Consider the following 20828-nt stretch of genomic DNA (forward strand, 5'->3'; position numbering starts at 1 on the left):
ACAGGTACTTGATTTTTTGAAGTGCAGTTTCATCACTTTTAAAATGGGAAAAATAGAATATTAAAAATATTACCTACCTCGCAGGTTTATTGTGAATAGCAAATTGCTAATGCAAATGTGTTGCTCAAAACAAGAGTGGCACCCTAAAGTACTAAGAAACTATTAGTTAATGCCCTTTTTGAAGTTGTTGCTGTTATTGCGGTTTTTACAATCAACCATTAACATGAGTCAACTCCTTGCATCCCAGATATGTCATAGGTCCACTGGCATTGCACGCATGACGAAAAAAGCTGGAACACGGCAATTTAGAAGATTTCAACCAGCCTTGTCAGTTACTGCTTGGCAGGTTAACCTGAGCTCCAAATTCCCCATTTTACAATGGTGATAACATTGCCTGGCCCACTTTCCTAAACTAAGGTTCAAGGAGAATCAAATGAGACATATTTGAAGGCTTCTCCATAAACCCTAAAGAGCTATACCACCGAGTTACTGATTGTATGGAATTAGTAACTAAATAAGCCAAAGACTCACATAAGAAGCACTCAGTGACAAGTGACAATCTGACAATCTCTTGACTTTGTTAGAGGCCAAGGGCAGGCTGCCCCAAGATGGACCACTTTGGCATAAACATTGTTTTGAGTAAAGAGCAAATGAAACCTGGGGCGCCTGGAGGGTTCTGTGGGTTAAGTGTCTGACTTCAGCTCAGGTCATGATCTCATGAGTTTGAGGCCCGCAATGGGCTTTGCCCTCAATGCAGAGTGCCGAGTGGGATTCTCTCACTCTCTCCCTCTCTTTCTGCCCCTCCTCTGCACCCACACACACACTCTCTCTCTCTTAAATAAAACTTAAAAAAATATATATGTATAAGAACAAACAAAACCCAAAACCCAACAGATTCAGAAAAAGCTCTTTAACTGTTCCCAACTGCCTGCAGGTACGAGGAAGAGAGCTATTAACAGAGATTCATCTTTATCTAAGATACTTATTTGTATAATAGGGGCACCCTTTGTTTTCCCAACATCTCTCAACTTCCTCCTAATGGTCTTTCTCATCTTTATATCCTTGGACTCCTGCCATCTCCTTCTCACTTAAGCCTCATGTTGCCTTACTGTCTTTGGGATTTCATGTCTTTGTGGATTCCTCATATGTGTGAAATTCAATTTTTCTCCTATTAATCTGTCTTATGTCAGTTCAGTTCCTAGTCCAGCTAGAAGGATCTTGAGGGCAGAGTAAATTCTTTCTCCCCAACAGCGGCATCCACCTTTGACATTCATATTTGCCGTTCTTTAGCTTTTTGTTAAAAATAAAGTCCAAACATAATGGAATGATACAATAATGTTATGCATTTTTTAACAAACACAACATGAGTAAAAATAATGAAATGAAAGTAAATTGTCCACTGATCCATTTACAGAGAATAAGCTTTTTTTTTTTCTGAATGAGTACTTTATCAGCAACATAAAAGGTTAAAATGTGATAAAATATTAATCATTTAATTGACATTTAAAGCAAAACAATTGCATTGAATGTAATCACAAGTGTGTTTACAAAACATAAGTATTTAATAAAATATCATTTAGAATGAATTTTGAATGCTCTTTAACTATGATTTCTGGTGTCTCTATATGATGGCTCCCCACATAACAAAGAACATCAAACTAGAATGAATAAACAAACAGTCCTAAACTGGTTTAATTAAATTCAAAGAGCTGGCAGTGATGTTTCACTTGAGAAGCATCAATACCTTATTGAAAAAATTAGAGTGCAAAACAACATTTGCTCTACTAGAATGATTTTAATGCTATTTAGGTTTTTTTTTTTTTTTTTTAATACATCTTGCCTCTAAATAGCCTTTGCCATTCACCTAGTACTTGCAAGCACAGTATCCCCTTGCCTACGAGGAAGAAGGTTTTGCTCATTTTATTTATTTATTTATTTAAAAAAATTTTTTTTTAACGTTTATTTATTTTTGAGGCAGAGAGACAGAGCATGAACTGGGGAGGGGCAGAGAGAGAGGGAGACACAGAATCGGAAGCAGGCTCCAGGCTCTGAGCCATCAGCCCAGAGCCCGACACGGGGCTCGAACCCACGGACCGCGAGATCGTGACCTGAGCTGAAGTCGGACGCTTAACCAACTGAGCCACCCAGGTGCCCCGGTTTTGCTCATTTTAGATGTGAAGACCCAAGGGCGAAAAGGGTGAGGGACTCATACAATGATAAGGGCAATGGCTCTACTCATTGATTCCTTGGCAGATCATTGATTCCAAACCCATAGCTCTTTCCTTATGGCATCATTCTTTTCCTTTATTTGTCTGGAGAAATCAACAACTGGTGTTTGTTTATTATAATGCCTAATAGAGTAAAAAGAAATCAAATCAAAAGAGAAGTTATCTGCAATGAGCTATGTAAATTGGAAGGAACTAACATAAACCTCACTTTTCTTGTCTTTAAAACAAAGACATTATAAATAGTAACTTTTATGCCTTATGTAGGATTTTGGTAGGGATCAGATGAGTAAATACAAAGAAATGCATTTTATATACAGTACAATTAATGCACATTGTGTTTGCTCCCTTTATTATATGATTCTTTGAATGATATGAATGGTGAACATGAGTGTTTTCTTAACTCATGTTAAAATAAACTATGTACATTTTTATAAACACATTTCTTAAATGGATTGTAAATTCACATATGATGAGTATTTACTGTGCACCAAGCACTGTGATATGTCCTTTACATATATTATCATATTCCATCTCCACAATTGCCTTAAATCTTACAGCTTTAGACAGTTCAGTAACTGGTCCACAGTAGAACCAAATGCCAGCAATCTGACATATCCCACTCTCCTATCTCCTTTGTGCTATTTTCTCACACGACAAAAGGGACTTTGTACATGTGAGTAAGTTAAGGATATTGATTTGGGGAGAGTCTCTTGGATTTTTCTGAGTAGGTCTAATGTAATCACAAAGGTTCTTATAAAAGAGGGACAAGAGCATCAGAGTCAGAGAAGATGTGGTGAGAGAGACAGAGGCGGGAGTGATTTGAGGCAAGAGCCATGAGCCAAGGAATGCAGGTGGCCCTAGATAGGGAAGAAGATGGATTCTTCTCTGGAACCCCTAGAAGGAATGCAACCCTGCTGACACCTTGATTTTAGGACTTCTGACCTTCAGAACTGTAAAGAAATAACTTTGTGTTTCAAGGCACTGAATTTTTGGTGATTTGTTAAAGCAGCAATAAAATACTAATAGTTTTTTCAGTATCTTTTCTGAACCAAATTCTGAGATCTCTTGAAGACCTTGTTAGGGACTGAATGTTTATATCCCCTAAAATCCATATGTTGAAGCATTTCTTAATTCCCAATGTGATGGGATTAGGGCCCTTGGTAGGTGATTAGGTTTAGATGAGGCCATAAGTGTGGGGTCTTTATGAGGGGATTAGTGTCCTTATAAGAAGAGGAAGAGGTCAGCCATGTGAAGACACAACAAGAAAACAGACACCTGCAAGCCAAGAAGAGAGACCTCACCAGGAACCAAATCTGTCAACACCTTGATCTTAGACTTCCTAGCTTCTAGAACTGTGAGAAGTATGATATTTAAGCCACCCCAGTCTATGGTATTTTGTTATGATAGCCTAAGATGACCAAGACAGACTTATAAGTTATATTTCTATACTGAGCTTTCAGAGATGTTGGTAATAATAGCACATCTTCCACTCTATTCCATGCATATCCTATCACTATGTGTATAGATCTCTTGTTCTGCCATTGGCTATGTTGTGTTTACTGAGAAAAGGATCATACTGATAGAGCTGATATATAATGTAGGACCACCAGTGGACCCCTTCCCATGGTTAACCATAGCCTTCTTTGAAAGAATGATCTTTCCCCAGAATTATTGTCACAGAAATTGTTAGTCTTTCCATCAGTCCAAGTTTTGCATTGCAAGCAACATAAATTAGCTATGGCTAACTTAAACACAAAAGGAAACATACGAATACTGAGTAATTCACAGAATCACAAGGAAGACTGGAAAAATAGTGGGAAAAACATAAATTATGTGTAATTCTATTCATTTCCTGCATGAAGAGTGATCCAAGAGATATTGATTTGAATCATCTGTATTGTATATATTACAAAAACATGTAGATTTGGGGACATTTCCTTTTTACAAGAAGATAGATAGTTTTATTTAATAGTTTTTCATCTGGGGAACTAAAAAATATATCTCTGCTCTTTGTGCTGGTAGCTGCCTTATAGGGTCTGAAGTTTTTTTCCTGCCTGTTTTCTTAGCGCTCTCCCTTCCACTATTATCAAAATATTTGGTCTGTTTCCCAACACTAATTAATTTTCCTTTTTTCTAAATTGCACTTGAACATCAGGAATATGTAGAGGGAGGTAGTTCATCCTGAGAGTTGAGCATAAGATTTGAGAAAATGCCAACAGTGAAACTAGAAGGCTGGGAAAGGAAAAGGGGAGCAACATATGAAACTAATCATCTCGGGGGTAGGGAAAAAATCCCCAGAAGATGAGTCACATTTCAGTGATGAGTGTGAGAATAAAAATCAAAAGGCTATTTATCATGGGTTTAACTAAAGATTCTGATAACGTATTTGAGAAAAAAAATGCAGTGAAACCCCTGTAAACCAATTGATTGGCTTTTTTAGGTCTCAGTTCTACTATTTCATCTTCTGGTTCCTGACTTCCCTATTACTCCTTGGCACAGATTCTTAATATCTGTCGTTTAGTCTTGGTCCCAAATGCAATCTGATGGTGTATGGTCTAGCATTTTAAGGTCCCTTTTACTCTAGACTCAGTGTACTGGACTGTACATATCATCTGCCTAACATACTGAGCCTTGGAGAGCTAGAAATAACCAAGATGGAAGGAATCCAAGGAAGCTGCATGTTCCTTACCTCTGTAAATACCACCATGGTCCAGAAAGTAGGGGAACTATGAGTTGAAATGCTTACCAAGCAATCTACATAGTTAGAGAAATATTAGTTGTTAGCAGGTCTTTCCACCTGTTGGGTAAAACCTTAACAGTTACTCCAACACTTTGGGAAGAGCTATAGTAGGTTATTGGGATTGAAAATGCTGATAAAAATCTCATGAGAAGTTTGTGTAAAATACAGATCCCTGGACCCCAATCCTGCTATTTTAACTGTTACGTCTGTGATTGTTTCCCTGGATTCTGCAAGTTTAACAAGCATCCTATTCCTCCAATGATTCTTTTATTTTGATGTTTATTTACTTTGAGAGAGAAAACAGGGGAGAGGCAGAGAGAGAAGAGAGGAAAGGAAAGAGAATCCCTAGCAGGCTTTGTGCTGCTAGCCCAGAGCCCAACGTGGGGCTCCAAAGGACGGTGAGATCATAACCTGAGCCAAAATCAAGAGTTGGATGCTTAACTGACTGAGCTACCCAGGCACCCACCTCCAATGATTCTAAAGCAAGTGGCACACATTTAGGGTTCCACTGTCTTGTTCTCAGATGAAGTCTAATGCGTGGTACTCTTAGTCTCCTCTTACTCCTTGTCAAGGTTGAAAAATGAATGACATCCAATGTGCAGGGAACACCCTGTAAAAAAACTATAATACATTTTTAGACAGGTTGGATCAGCTACAAGAAAATTCTATACAGATTCCTTCCAGCTCTGGCAGTGATTGGCTCCAATTAGCGATTGCTTTGTAAGGCTCCTGCGCTTAGTGTAAAACTTGTCCTGAAAAAAACTGCCCTCAGTGTGCTGGTGGGGAGAGAACCAGCATGTAAGAACTGATTGGTCAGAGCATCTGGCCAGTGAACGCTTCCAGAGTACCCTCATAGCTCATACTATAGCCAAAGAGTGGTGGCACCCACCATCCACATAAACAATCTATAAGTAAGAGACATTTCCTTGCCTTGACTCATTATTTCTTGTTAGGGGTGCCCTGTTCCCTCACCTGGGAACCACCAAGGTTTATAATAGGGAGTACGATTTTTGCTCTTAACTCACATGTGTTTCATCTTTCCCTGGAGACAAAGGGTTCTGGGCTCCTGTCCAGTAGGCTCAGCAAATGATGGGCAAAATCCAAACAGCACCATCAATGGTTGTCCTGATTTGGGTGAGGGAAAAGGGCACATCATGCTATCCCCACAGAGGCTTAGATGCATTGCCACATTGAGATTCTTCCTTCATTGTCACCTACTCTCAGTGCTACATGGCTTCCAGACTTGAAGATGGGCCTGATCTGGCCAAAAGCGTCCAGTCTCCTGAGTATGTAGAACTGCCAAATGATTTGTGGCACAAAGTACAAAGCACTGCCTGATCCCAGGTACGTCTTCCGTAAATCTTTGTACCAGGAACTGCACTGATCAACCAAGCGATCAATTTCTTCCCCTTCCTTGCAGTGAAGCTGGCCATGTCACTTCGTTTAAGCTAACAAAATGTGAACCAAAGGGACATGGGTACAACCTGCCACACAAACATTCCCATTTTCTTTCCGCATCTGCCCAATGGGTATCCATGCTGAGGATGTTGCTGAAGATGAGAAAGTTTCGTCTGTCCAGGCCCTGAATGAATGGTGAAGCACCACTCTTCCCCATCCCTAGTTTGGTGAGAGATAAATAGCTCATGTGGGCTACAAACATTCAGGGTTTTATTTATTTGAGGGTTAACCTACCTTAAATAACACAGGACTAGCTGAGGGCCTTGCAGACTGGATTACTCACCCTGGTAATAGGGTACCATATACAGCTTTCCGGGGACAGGAACTTGAGGAAATTGTTTCCCCTATATTCTGTCCATCCAAATGAGTGTGGGACTGTGCCTTGTCCTTGTGTTACAAATTGGATTCCAGTTAAAGGACACCTGGGTGGCTCAGACCATTAAGTGTCCGACCTCGGCTCAGGTCGTAATCTCACAGTTTGTGAGTTTGAGCCCCATGTTGGGCTCTGTGCTGACAGCTTGGAGCCTGCTTAAGATTCTGTGTGTCCCTCTCTCTCTGCACCTCCGCCACTCATGCTGTCTCTTTCTCTAAAAAATAAATAAACACTAAAAAAAAAAAATTTTTTTAAAAGAACTCGGTTCCAGTTAAGAGGATTACTTTTCCGTAAACAGGAAGCAAAGGTGTAATCTGCGACTTTATCTGGTCTCAAAATCATCAGCCAGAAGGTTTGGCATGAGTCATAATATTCAAGTTATTGACACAACAATCCTCTAGGGACCCCAAGCTGTGAATGTCTGTACTACTGGGCCAGCTCCAAAACACAAACCTACCACCCTGTGCCATCTACAAAATAAACACAGCTCTCTCGTAGCAGAACGATGAGAGAACAGTATTGAAGTAAATCTCACTTTATAGAAGCTGTATTCCTGACAACTACATGCAGTTCTTAAGACCGTAAATCAAATCACATTTAGATGTACCAAGGGTAGATACTTAATGAAATCCTAAAATGAGCTAAGAGTTATAAAGGAAAGACTCTTTTGACACAGTGAACATTCCATCTTCTCATCATTTTCGCAAAGCAGGTTTGCTATCCTGGTGAAATATGCAAGAGCCACAGTCTCTAAAGCCCACTGGGTTTGGGAAGGTAATATAAAGCGATGAGGCAGTTTGGATACATTTAAGATAAAAGAGAGTGTTGGGGAATGCAGTGAACTAGTCAGTATTTTTCCAGCCCCAGTGAGGCCTCTGCTACTCAGGGACAGCCTTTCATCGACAGGATAGATTGTGGGCCAATAATGCCAAATACACTGAAATTCCTTAGCGAGATCTATAACTAGATTTTTATGCAAAATAATCTAATTTTTGAATTTTGGCATTCTGTCCTACCTTTGCCTACTTACAAGCTAACAAGTCAGCCTGAGGCAGTTCCAACGATGCTGGCAGAAAACTCCAGATTCGGGAGAGTGACTAAGGACTGTATTATTCACAGCAATAGCGATAGCCAGTTTCCTGAGTCCCAATTCCCACAGGGTGATGCAGAGTGGGCCAGGAGACACCTGTGTATGCAGTGGGTTAAAAAATAGGAGCCTTGACCTTAGGGAACCTAAGTGTTTTATCCTGAACTGTAAGGGCGCCTCCCTTTGCTCCAGAGGGAGATACTATCTGTATCTTCCAAAGTAGTTTGCTATACAAACATCCTTGAAAAAGATAGAGTGGAAAAAGACAGTCAGAACCTCTGGTCATAAGACCCACACAAATATGAGGGGTGCATGGAAAATGATCTCCCAACAATATTCATCCTTTTTTTCTACACCATCCTGGATTTTGGTGAATTTTATAAGTATAGCACTCTGATTAATCTAATTGAAAGAGCTGAGTCCAAATCCGTTCAATTTGGCTCATACAACAGTTAATTATAGCTAGTGTCAACAGCACTTGGGCAACAGAATGAGGCCACGATGAAGTACTGACCTCAACCTTGCCCCAGAGTCCTAGACAGATGAACAAGCCCCCAAAACCACCAGGTCTAATTTAGAAGGCCAGGTGGCTTTCTTGTCAATTTTTGTAGTGACCTCTCCACTCGGTTATGTTAGAGATTGCATAGACTCCACTTTGACCTGCAAGGGGAAAGTCTAGGGCAATTTTATCATCATTCACAATCACCCAGACCAGTCAGTTGAGGCTGAGTGTAATGCCTTGGAGGGCCTAGGTAGTTTCTTTGACTTTAGCTAAAGGCAGGGAAATTTTATTTTATTTTATTTTATTTTTAATTTTTTTTTAACGTTTATTTATTTTTGAGACAGAGAGAGACAGAGCATGAATGGGGGAGGGACAGAGAGAGAGGGAGACACAGAATCGGAAGCAGGCTCCGGGCTCCGAGCCATCAGCCCAGAGCCTGATGCGGGGCTCGAATTCACGGACCGCGAGATCATGACCTGAGCTGAAGTCGGACGCTCAACTGACTGAGCCACCCAGGCGCCCCTAGGCGGGGAAATTTTAATTGCACCATTCTAACTGTATGACTCCCATCACAGGAACAACTGCTTGCAGTGTATGCATAAATAACCAGTCAGTTATTCCTCCAGGAAGCTTCCCTGAGTAATCAAGGATGGCCCCACTCTGGAGAGATCTCTGTAGTTGTGTGCAGTTGTTTACTCTGGGTGTTGCATTAAACATTTGAAGGTCTCCTATTCCTTCCTTATTCCTCCATACCCCTACAGTACAAATCACTTGTTTTCAGAATGAAGGAAAATTAATGCTGTGCATCCACACAGGGAATACGGTCCCAGGTCGCATGTGGTGTCCCCAGAAAGGAAATGGCGTTGTTTATCATTCCTGGGATCTCTCAAGTGGATCCTGCTTTATTCGGGGGCACAGGTTGATAATGCCTCGTCTGCTGCTTCCCAGCAAGCTAGTAGACATTGGGGTGCCCAGTTCTGTTTCGATACATGAGTCTAGTCTTTGTTCGTGGAGGCACTGGGGGCAGATGGCCCAAGCTGTGCTGTAGATCCATGCCACCAGCCAATGGTATTCATTGGGTCCATGAAATGACTGAGCAACAGTCACAGGAATGGGGTGGAGAACACAGGTAGTTTGTGTAGGATACACATGTGCTACAGTCATCTCCTGTCTGACAGATTCAGTAAAGTTAAGGGAGTGGTAATTAATTCATGTTCAGAGTTGTTTCAGAGGAAATGGCAGGCCAGTAATCAGCAAAAGTTAAGGCATTTAAAACAGTTTAGAGCCATATTAGAGCATTTTCTTTTATGAGACAGGATCCAGGAGTGGCTCTGAATGATAAAGATTGTCAATATTCTTCCCTCTGCCACATCTCCTGGGGTTCAAAGTGTTTGCTCCCCGGGTGCCAGGGTTATTGCTCCTGCTTCACCACCATGAATCTGGGTCTTATTTTAGTAGTTATGACTTCATCTTTTTAAAATCTTCCTCTAATTGCACCCAGACCATTTATCTAGAAAGGTTAGATGGTGAAAGACAAGGGCATTTTTTAATGAAATTTAGAAAAATGGATTGAGTTCCCCACTTTGGCCTATCTGGGGACTCAAAAATTACAGTCAATCAAGAGGTCATCCTTATGATTTAGGACCATGTTAACACAACAAGGGAATCCAAGTGGCTAAACTCAAGTCTGAATTTTCTAGGTTCCATTGTATATGGGGTGCCAACCTAGAGGCTGGAGAGCTATGCTGGCCTGGGATTTTCTGTTAGGAACAGAAAGAAGCATCATGTCCAGGAAAAGTCAGAGCAAAATCCCAAATTTTTAAATTCGGTCTACTTAACAGCTCTTTATCCCTTTCATTCTGTTCATTATCCAAGAAGCAGCCTAGAAGAGATGATTCGTTTCTTCAGACAACTGCATTCAGTAATCAAACTTTCTTATTAAGGAAGGTGATGGGAATACTGTCAAAAAAAAATTGTAGTCAATTTTTGAGAAGCTCATTCTAGTCGTCAATGATACAAGTATTTGAGGATGGTAGGAAGTATGGAGGTGAAAATTTGAGTATCAGGGGCACCTGGGTGGCTCAGTTGGTTGAGCATCCGACTTCAGCTCAGGTCATGATCTCACAGCTCATGAGTTCGAGCCCCGCGTCAGGCTCTGTGCTGACAGCTTGGAGTCTGGAGCCTGCTTCAAATTCTGTGCCTCCCTCTCTCTCTGCCCCAGCCCACTTGCATTCTGTCTCTGTCTCTCTCAAAAATAAATAAACATTAAAAAAAAATTTTTAAGAAGATTTGAGTTTCAGCACATTGGTGAGTGGCTTTTGCACTAAAAACTACAGCATTGTTAGACTGTAAATGTTCCAAGAAACCTAAAACAATACAGAGCTTATGTGCAAGGACTACAATGCTTCAAGAAAGGGTCAAAGGTCTGAAACACATTGTTATGCCTGACCTATGATGGCAAATGTGTTGCTATGTTAGTTACAGTGATGGATCCAGGGTAGTGATGGTGGAAATCTGAATGGTGCAGTTTCATTCAGTCCCTGCATTCCATCCCGTATCGTTAGAGAACAGATCCTCATCGCAGGCATTTACATGAATGATTCAGCAATTGCCATTTGTTTTGAGTGTTCATGGCCCCAGAGAGGGGTGTCTTTAGTCTGCTAATATGTAGCCGTCCAAAGAGCCAGGACATTAGCAACAGCCCAAGAATAAGTAAAAATATAACAGGGCACCAATGGGTTTTAGCTTAGCTGAACCATCAGTGAACCAGGCCCAGAGAGGTGGGAAACCTCTGTCACCCAATGCCTCCACTGAGCCAGTAGCTTTCCTTTAAGCAGCAGAGTAGGATATAAAGTTTACCCCACAGTGACAGCTGTCACTTTTTCTTATAAAGCGGAGATGCTGCTCATGTGAGGCTCGCTGCCTGCTTGAATATCCTGTTTCTATTTACCTAGTGAAGCTTGTGGACCATTCCCACCTTGTTAATTATTGAGGCTGAGTCAACCCACCCTGAAATGGGAATATCAGACTGGACAGTCACAAGACCCTTATGAGTAAGGCATTCAGTTTTGACAAGAGTCTAATAGCATGCTGCCCTTCCTTCCTTCCTTTATTCCTTCCTTTATTCCTTCCTTCCTTCCTTCCTTTCTTCCTTCCTTCCTTCCAGAATTCCTTCTGGCATTTAGGGAAAAAGGAAGTACAAGCATATAACACATCAAATCTTAATATACATTCAGATATTGATGTGACAACAATGCACTGAATTAATCTAAAAGACCCCAAACACAAAGTATGTCTGCCTCCCTTCTCCACTATGATTCCTGCCTAAATCCCATTACTTTAATTCACTGCCCCATCCCACCAAGGACAGCTAAGATGATGATGTGTATACAACAGAGGTATACAATTTGATTTCCTTCCTTACTCCTCCCCAAAGGCCTCCCAGCTCCAGATATTTAGGCAAGAGCTTACTTATTACCTTTGATTTTCCTTGACCCACCCATAATAGTCTTTCTCCTTAACGCAATTGAGGTCAGAGTAGAGAAGAAAGGATAGGTCAAGGGGTATAGAGGCCAAGAGTGGCTCTAATCCACTAAGCAAGGAACATCTACTATTAGTTTGGAGCACATGGTGGTAGCTCATGGATTGAAAAAATGAACTTCCAAAGTCTTTGACTCTGCACAACACTCTAGCAGGTGGACATCCCTTGATTCAGCAGCCACAGCAACATTGTATTCCAACTGGGGGCTTGGGGTTTGCTCGCTTTAGCTGACAAGTGATTGACTTAGACAACAGCAACTTCTTAAGGAGATCACCTTAGTCCGGGGAAATTGCCTCATTACTAAGAAAATATCTTTAAATTCTTGCCCAATTTAAATGTAAGGTCTAGGGGAGGTTTCCAAGGCTGCAGGTCTGCCTTCAATAATTGATCTATTTCAGTCTCTCGTTCTCCAGTGAGTCACTTTGAGCAGCATTGTAAATCCAATTCAGAGCATTAAAAGTCCAAATATAGGCCAATGTCTGTATTAGCTACTAGGATTGCTGAAACAAGTATCTGGGTGGCTTAAACATTACAAATTTATTGTCTGTACTGGGGTACAGAAGACAAGAAGTCCAAGATCAAGGTGTCAGAAGAGTTGGTTCCTTGTGAGGCTGTGGGAAAGAATCTGTCCTATGCCTCTCACTTAGCTTCTAGTTTTTCTTGGCAATAATTCATTTCCTTGGACTTGTAGAGTCATCACCTTGATCTCTGCCTTAATCTTCATATGGCATTTTCCCTGTGATGTCTGTGTCTAAATTTCCCCTTTTTATAAGGTTATCAGTCAAATTGGGTTAGGGGCCTAACTGCTCTAGTATGACCTCATCTTAACTAGTTATATCTGTTCCAACCTCATTCCCAAATAAGGTCACATTCTGATGTAGTGGGACTAGAACTTCAACATATGAGTTTGGGGTAATACAATCCAACCCATAACAATGCCTTACTATAGTTTCCCATGGGAGTTTGTCTGTTTCAGGGAAATCTCCCCAAAAGAACCAAGCTCCCCTATGGCAGCCAGGACTATTGAAAAGAACATCAAGAACTTTAACTGTCATCTCTGAAGAGATCTAAGGTTAGCATGAAAGATTGCAGGAAGGGTTAAGCCTTAAGACTTCCCTCTACTGCCATCCTTCCTTCACGAGCATTGTGCATCCAGCATGCTCCTTTCCCAAGTGAGCAATCTGAAATTTTAATAATTCACCTGGTTTATGCAGATTTCCTTCCTTTGCTTTGAGTGTAAATGTATATCTCAGTAACTATTGTCTGAAAAGGGTAGGAAACTTCTTTTAACCTGGGATTGTTCTTTCTACCATTTATGATATTGAGGTAGACTTGGGGCTGGCAGCCTGACTGGAGAGGAAGTCTTCTCCCCTAGGGGAGTGTAAGCAACAATCAAGCTGTTGCTCAGGCAACTGGCTTTGAACCTTCTTTCTGATACTTGACATGCAAATTCCTCTCTAATTCTTCCTCACTAGCAGACAACAAAATGGAGGACCATTTATCACCCTGCCGAACATACAATTTGGTCACCATCCTTGCCCCTGATTCCTACAGACTCGTCCCTCAAACCTTGTTAAATCAGCCCACGAGACCCTCATACCCTCTCTTCCAGGAAGCCATGTCTCTGTCAACATTCCATCCTCTTTGCCAAAACTGTTGATAACTATGAGGAGTGAGATTTTACACCATTTGCAAATTAACAAGTTAAAATGCCACAGTTATGTGGATGCAGCCAGAAGACACAAGATTCCTGGGTCAGAGATTAAAGACTTCATTTCTCACAACTATGATAGCAGACAGAGAACATCAGCTTTATCTTGCACTGGTTCCCTGGGTCCCAATTTCCACAGGGCAAAGGGGAGAGAACCCCTGTACACACAGCGAGTTGCATTATAAAAAAGAAGCCCTGAGCTTAGGAACAGAAATTTTTATAATGGCCACTAAATATGCCTGTCTTTTTGCTCAAGGGAAAACATCATCTCTATTTTCTAAGATGATTTCTTATACAAGCATCCTGAAAAGATAGTGTAGAACAAAGGCAGTCTGTACTCCTGTTTCTCTACAAAATATAAAGGCAGTGATGGAAAGCATTTTTTTGGTGGTTTTTTTGGTTTGTTTTTTGGTTTTTTTGTTTGTTTGTTTTGTTTTTTTTTTTAGCAGATTGTAGCTAAAACAAATTGTCCCCAGAGCTTATGCTACTAACCATTACACTTGGGTAGTCAGAGCACAGCTTTATTCTTAAGTTTAGGTTTAAAAAATAATTTGATATTATGGGTGACTTGAAAAACTTGGATGTGAGTTCTGTTGAAAATAAAAGCATTACATACCTAATGAAACGTATCTTGGTTACATTAGTACCATCATTAACTGTAACTTTTTGAAAAGGGATAATAGCTGTCAGTCCTGTTTTTCCACACTCTTGTGTTGGAGGTTCCCTCTATCTGTAGCAGCAAGACCTACATGAGAACAAATGTGTTTGTGCTACTTGAAACAGCATTGCTTTCACGTGATTCAACAGTTCATTTTTCTTTTTAGACAGCACTAGTTTTAAATTTTAAAAAGGTTTTTATTTAACACTTTTGTTACAATATTTATGTGGCAGCACAAACAAGCTTCTGAGACACAGGATCACTTTTTGATAGACTGTGCAACTCTGCCAGAGGCAGAACTCAAAATAAATGTGTTATTTAAAATATCACCTGTGAAAGTAATAATAAAAGGAGTGTTGTTAGTATCAAGGTTTTCAATGCAAGGTCCAACAGTGATTCTATTTCACATAGAGGAAAAGTGAAAAGAAGTACTTAAATTAGAAAAAAAAAATTGGGATACCTCTAGCATACACATTTACCAAAAACTAGAGAAAAATAGGTCGAGAAATATGTTAAATATTGGCTGAAAAGAAACTTTAGTTGCCTATATGTGAAGCCCCATGAATTATTCTACAGAATAGTACCAAATAAACTAATTCCCTTTATTCCTCAAAAATCAAAAGTGGTTTCATCTAAACCAAAAGTCACTGGCTTCTCCTGGTTGTACACTTCTCATTTCAAACATCATTTACTATTTTTCCCTCTCTTCTAGTAAGTTCTCAGTTTGAGGGTTATGCTACCTAACAAGAGTGGCCTAGGAATAGAATCCAGGGAGCCCTCTGGAAATACAGGTAAGTCTTAGGGTATAAGGTCATATGCACATTTTTGGAAGGATGATGGTCTGTATCTATCATCTTTTACCTAGTTCTCATAGTGATACAGGATTCAGTGAAAATGAAGACCCACTAGCCTATTGCAGCAGTTTCCAAAGTAAAATATAAAGATGATTGATTCACTCGGGTTAAGTGAAGAAAATATTAGAATTTTTATTTATATTCATGCTCATTCGAAAAATAAAATAAGCTTTACCACTATACCATAGTATATCAGATTGAGGGTAGCATATTATGTTTATAAATCATTAATCTTTGTAATATTTACATTTATGCTTATGTATTGATAATATACTGTCCATGTACCAAAATATCTTACTAATATTGTACAGGACTCCAAAGATTGAAGAACACTGCTCTAGATTAGTGAATATTAAGTTGTCATAAGATTTTGCAAGGCATCTTTAATTAACATGTGGGAGGAGGTGAAGGAACAGTATATTCTCAAATACTAATATATTTTTATTCACTTCAAATTTCCAAGACACAAGTTGTTTGGGGAAAAAGTTGGCTTATTGTAACTGAACTGTGCCTAGATGCTGCATATCCCTGTTTCACTGGTCATCACTCTCTCTGAAGGCACAGAATTCCGTGACCATTATCACTATAACTTTCTCGACCAGTTCAGTTTTGCCCCTTCCATTCTGCAATGTATTATGTGGGCTTGTCCAACTCCTGTAACTGTATGTTTGTTTCGCTGTGCTTTAATTTTCTCTGAGACTACCTCAGAGTTCTTTCTTCAATACAAATGGATTTGGCAACATTTCAGATGTAACAAATATCTTAGCAGCTACTTTAAGGTTTAGACATTATGCAAAGTCATTTTTCTGCCAAGCAAATTTCTTCACAATCTGTAAGGTTTATTTGCAATGTAATATTTTGACATTAAATACTAAAAAAAAAAAGGAAAAGCAGCACAACTTTATCCAAAATCTTCTACCAGAATATCTGAAAAGTCCTAGATCTGCCATTTAAATTTTGTCCTGATTTCTACCCGGGTATTTAAATCTAAATTATTAACACTTTCCTGAAATGTAAATTCACTATGATGAAAAAGAATCTGTACTGATGATAAAAGAAGCCTGGCTTTTAGAATATCACCTTTTTTTCTCCTTTTGCTTAGTTTGTTTTTATTCTTTTTAAATCAGAATCTATGCATTTATAAAACCTATGCTTTTTTGTTTGCTTTTTGTTTTTGTTTTGTTTTGTTTTTTCAGGCATTGAATAGAAGAAATGGGGGTAGGTATGGGAAGAGCTTTGAATGAAAAACTGTGTAGATTGTGTGAGTTAGTCCAAACAGATGTAGGTGTGACAGGTTCAGAGCAAAGCTCCTTCACAGGAAATGTATAGATGGCAACAAAATGAAAAATGTTTGAGGTGCTTTAAAGTAACAATACCAAATGAGTGCATATCAACAACACAATAAAAGAAGCACTTAAAAGAAAGTTTGCACTTTATGTAAAACCTGGAAGCAGTGGTGGCTAAGAGCAGAAGGCTGAGTGCAACAAAGACTCCCAAGGACTAATTACTTCCATAAGCTTATGCTTTTCGGGACAGGAGTGATGCTTCGCCTTCTCACTAGAGGACGCAAAGATTTCCCAGGCTTTCGGAAGAATCCTAACAGCAAATGTACATTTTTAACACTGTAAACTTTGATTAAAAATTACATTTTGGTGTTCTCTGCTCAATAAAGCAAGCTGTCCCTGCTTTTAGCTTGTATTTAGACAAGAGGATTGAACTTATCTAGGGTCTCTGTAGCACTCAGTTCTTGCATTGCAGAAGATGGTAAGTCCTTCAACAAAGGAATTGCAACACCTTTTGCCTAGCTCCTTCCAGTACTGCCCTCCCACCTCCCACAGGGCCGGCCGTATCCCCCAATCCTTCCACCTTTCAAATCTGCCTTCGTGTAACTTTCCGTGTACAGCCATCTAATGAGTGAAATACCACCAAAGTGCACAATCAGGCAAAACACGTTTTATGTTGTATTGTTCAGTGAAAGATAATGACCTCTCAAGCCACCCCAATGAATGTGTATGAGAGATTCCTTTTCACTTTTTTTTTTTTTTGAGAGAGAAAAAGAATGCATGAGCAAGAGAGGGCAAGATGGAGAGGGAGAGAGAGAGAGCCTTAAACAGGCTCCTTGCCCAGCATGGAGCCCAGTGTGGGGCTGGATCTCACAACCTTGAGATGATGACCTGAGCTGAAATCAAGAGTCATATGTTTAGCTGACTGAGCACCCAGGCACCTCTTCTTTTCACTTTTTAATAGTGATTTATCCAGGTAAAATCCATGTGCTTAAAACTACTACAATAATTCATTAACTTATTCTTTTTGGGACTACTAACTCTTGCTTTAACAGGGATTTGAAAATTGCTTTAAAGCATTGTGTAGCCCTAGACTTCATTGGGGCTTTGCATGTAAAACTCCAGTTCGGCACTTTCCCAGCTGGGGAGTCTCAGGGAGCCATGTCTATACCCCAGACAGTATGTGGAGTAAACACTCCCCTTCGTTCACCTCTTCAGCTTGCTGGGCCCACCAGAGAACATCCTGTTCCATCCTAGGACTGCTTTTAACTTAACCATAGGACAAGACTGGAAAGGTCGGCCTTGGCATGACAGGCAATATGAGGGATAAGTAATTTGGAGAAAAGGTTAAAAAATGTTGAAGTAGCTTTTCCTTCCTTTCCACCAAAGGTTCTGAAGGACTAATGGCCTTTAGAGTAATACGAAATTCCAATGCCTGACGCACCAGTTCATAACTACGTGTACACACCCAGGAAAAGGTATCTTTTGAGATACAGAAGGAATAAGAAGCCACATATGGAGACAGTAAAACCAGAACTGAAGGAACAGTTCCTGGCATTCCTGGAGTTAGGAGAAGCAGGCTGACTGGGAAGCCCTCTTGGGACCCACATTACTTTTTAGAATAGTTGAACTGGCAACAATATTCAGAAGCGTTAGCCCCCAACCCCGTCATAGGCCCTCTCTGTCCATTTTTTCCTTTATCCTTAGTTCCACTCCTAACCTCAGAAGTGCTAGTTTGATCCCTTACTTTCCTTGAAAACTTACTCTCTTGGGTCTCTGGTTTCCATCAGTGGTCTGGATCTGAAAATGTCTCCATAACCACTACCCTCCAAAATGGATAAGAAAGAGAGACAAAAGGGACTCCTTAATGTGCTTGCCATCCACGCTGTGAATTTTGAACACACTCTATCATGGAAATGTATGTTCATCTTACTTATAATCCACAAGGTAATCTTTTGTAATTAATGTGCTTTTGTAGGCTGGGCTGGGTATCTATCACAGATGATTTCATTTCTCCATGAAAATACATTCCTGATAACTTTTTATTTGGGTACAATGTCAAACTTATGGAGTAGTTACAGGAATAGTCACATTGTTTACATTGTCTTCCATTGGTTCTGTGTGTGTGTATAAATTTTAGTTAACTTACAAACTTAGAACATGAATTATTAAAAGATTGGGGTGTGTTTAAAAATTTGATAAAGAAAACATTTTATTCTACGCTTTTTAATTTCCTTTAATCCCTTAATTCTTATTATTTCGCTATAATAAGGGTTCATTCCAAAATTCTGTTTTCCCAAGACCTGTGATACTTTCCAATAATAGGATTGGTATTTAGTGAGATATAATCAGTGCTTCAAGATGTTGGGATATCATTTAATAAATGATAATCATTGCCATATCTGTAGTAGAAAACTGGGGATGCTAGAGGTCAATGAATGGTGACTTTTTATTCCTGAGGTCACCAGGCTAGTGTATCAATGACTCTGCTAATACTGATTTAAAGATTGCAATGTTCATCTTTCTCCTGCTTTGAAACTGAGCTCTTTTAAAAATCAAATCCTTATCCAAAATCAAACTCTGTAGATTACTCTCTTCTTCAGAGAGCTTAGGCTAATGTCATTAAAAATAAAAGTTCCGGCTCCAGAAAAATGTTTAGGAATTTCCATAATGAAGTCGCAGCATCATTTTCATCAATACTAACATTCTCTTTAAAAAATAACATTGCGATACCTCAAATAGAATAGAAAAATTCACAGATGTGTACTTGATTAGACAAAAAAACTTGATGATTCTTAGGATATACATACACACCAAAGTGTCCAACACAAATACTTAAAAAAAAAAAGCTATTAGCAAAAAGAACAAGTCTCATTTCCCACTTCTGAACTTAAATTTCTCACTGGAACTTTATAGAACTCAACATGCCAATGCAGAATGGCTGCTGAAATAGATCCAAATCACTCTACGTGTGTGTGTGTGTGTGTGTGTGTGTGTGTGTGTGTGTTTAAATGTTTTACGTCTGTACTTCATGGTATATTCCCTGATCCTTACATTACTCCCATGTTACTTCTAATTAAATTAGAATGATATTACTGCATTTTTATATTGGCTATAAGCCTCTTGTATCCTGGATATTATGACATAAAATGAATTAACAGGAATTAAATTGCTAATATGAATGAAAATAGCCTTTACCAAAGTGCAGAATAATGTCAAACAAAAGTCAATATTTATTGATATGACACATTATGTTATGGCAGATATTTTTATAAAACAGTCTTTGATATTTATAGATGAACTATTTTATATTCATATTGCATCTAACCCATAATTGCTTATCTTCTTAAAAAATGGAGAAGAAACAGTGCAACAGAAAAAATGCTCAACTTATTTTGTTATCTACGCCAACAGTTAAATGAAGAAATGTAAGAAAAGGCAGACTTGAATGGTTCAAAGAGCTTATGGTATCAAAGACTATCATTTCTATTCAGAAAGCTTTTTTAAGGCAACACTATCACAAATACACTTTAACAACCATTCCACTAGGGCACAGACTGCAGGTAACCCCATCAGTTTGTGCAAGTCAGGTCACTACAATTACCGGATATATGTACAAGGTGCTGAGTTTTGAGTACAGGTAATAAGTGTTTGTTATAGTAACAGAAATATCCCCCAAATGTCATTTTTGAGGCTTCTTTCCTTTTTTTTTTTCTCTGAAGACTTGAAGTATTGAAGTGAATACATTTTTGTCATGTTAAATGGAAGAAAAAGTAGATGGTGACTTAGCTCCTGAAATTTGAATATTGTTCTTAGTCATCTGCAATCTTAAAGTGCTTTCAGAGATTCCACACATGCTCATAGGAGTCAAAACCCAAGCCGAATAACCGGGTTTACATTTTGCTAATCTATTCCTGAGGCTTTGCCTAAAAAATTGGCATTGCCATCTTCAACATCTTTCGTTTGGAACCATGGTTTTGAATTTGTTCCTTGTTGATAAGCTTCCAGAAAATGACAGATTCCAGGAATTTCACTGGGGAAGTTTGGTGGGAGTTCCTCCCTTGATCGAGGGGTAAACACAAAACCAGGACAGTCTTTGAGTAATCTGAAAAGATTAAGATAAAAATATCAATATTAAAATCTACTACCGATATAACTGTCTACACAAGAAAAGACAACCTAAAAATGAATATTCCTGAAAATACAGATCTTCCTTGACTTATGATGGATTACATCTTAATAAATTGAAAATATCATGAACTGAAAATATCGTAAGTTGAAAATGCATTTGGTACACATAATATACAGAACATCATAGCTTAGCCTCGCCTGCTGTAATGTCCTCAGAACACTTACATTAGCCTGCAGTTTGGCAAAATCCTCTAACACACAG

The 20828-nt window shown here is 39.3% G+C and overlaps 1 protein-coding gene across 5 annotated transcripts in view; it reads right to left on the bottom strand.

Annotated features, from left to right (window-relative positions):
- Positions 1-19645: 19645 nt before the first annotated feature.
- The window catches only part of GUCY1A1 (guanylate cyclase 1 soluble subunit alpha 1), a 62891-nt gene continuing 61708 nt past the window's right edge, over positions 19646-20828 (bottom strand). For all 5 annotated transcript variants that reach the window (XM_011281606.4, XM_045055744.1, XM_011281605.4 and 2 more), the window contains one exon: positions 19646-20540. In XM_011281606.4, coding sequence (XP_011279908.1) covers positions 20339-20540 — 202 coding nt within the window. In that variant the 3' untranslated portion in view covers positions 19646-20338. The remainder of the gene's footprint in view (positions 20541-20828) is intronic.

Source organism: Felis catus, chromosome B1 (assembly GCF_018350175.1).
Source record: "Felis catus isolate Fca126 chromosome B1, F.catus_Fca126_mat1.0, whole genome shotgun sequence".
Taxonomy (NCBI): domain Eukaryota; kingdom Metazoa; phylum Chordata; class Mammalia; order Carnivora; family Felidae; genus Felis; species Felis catus.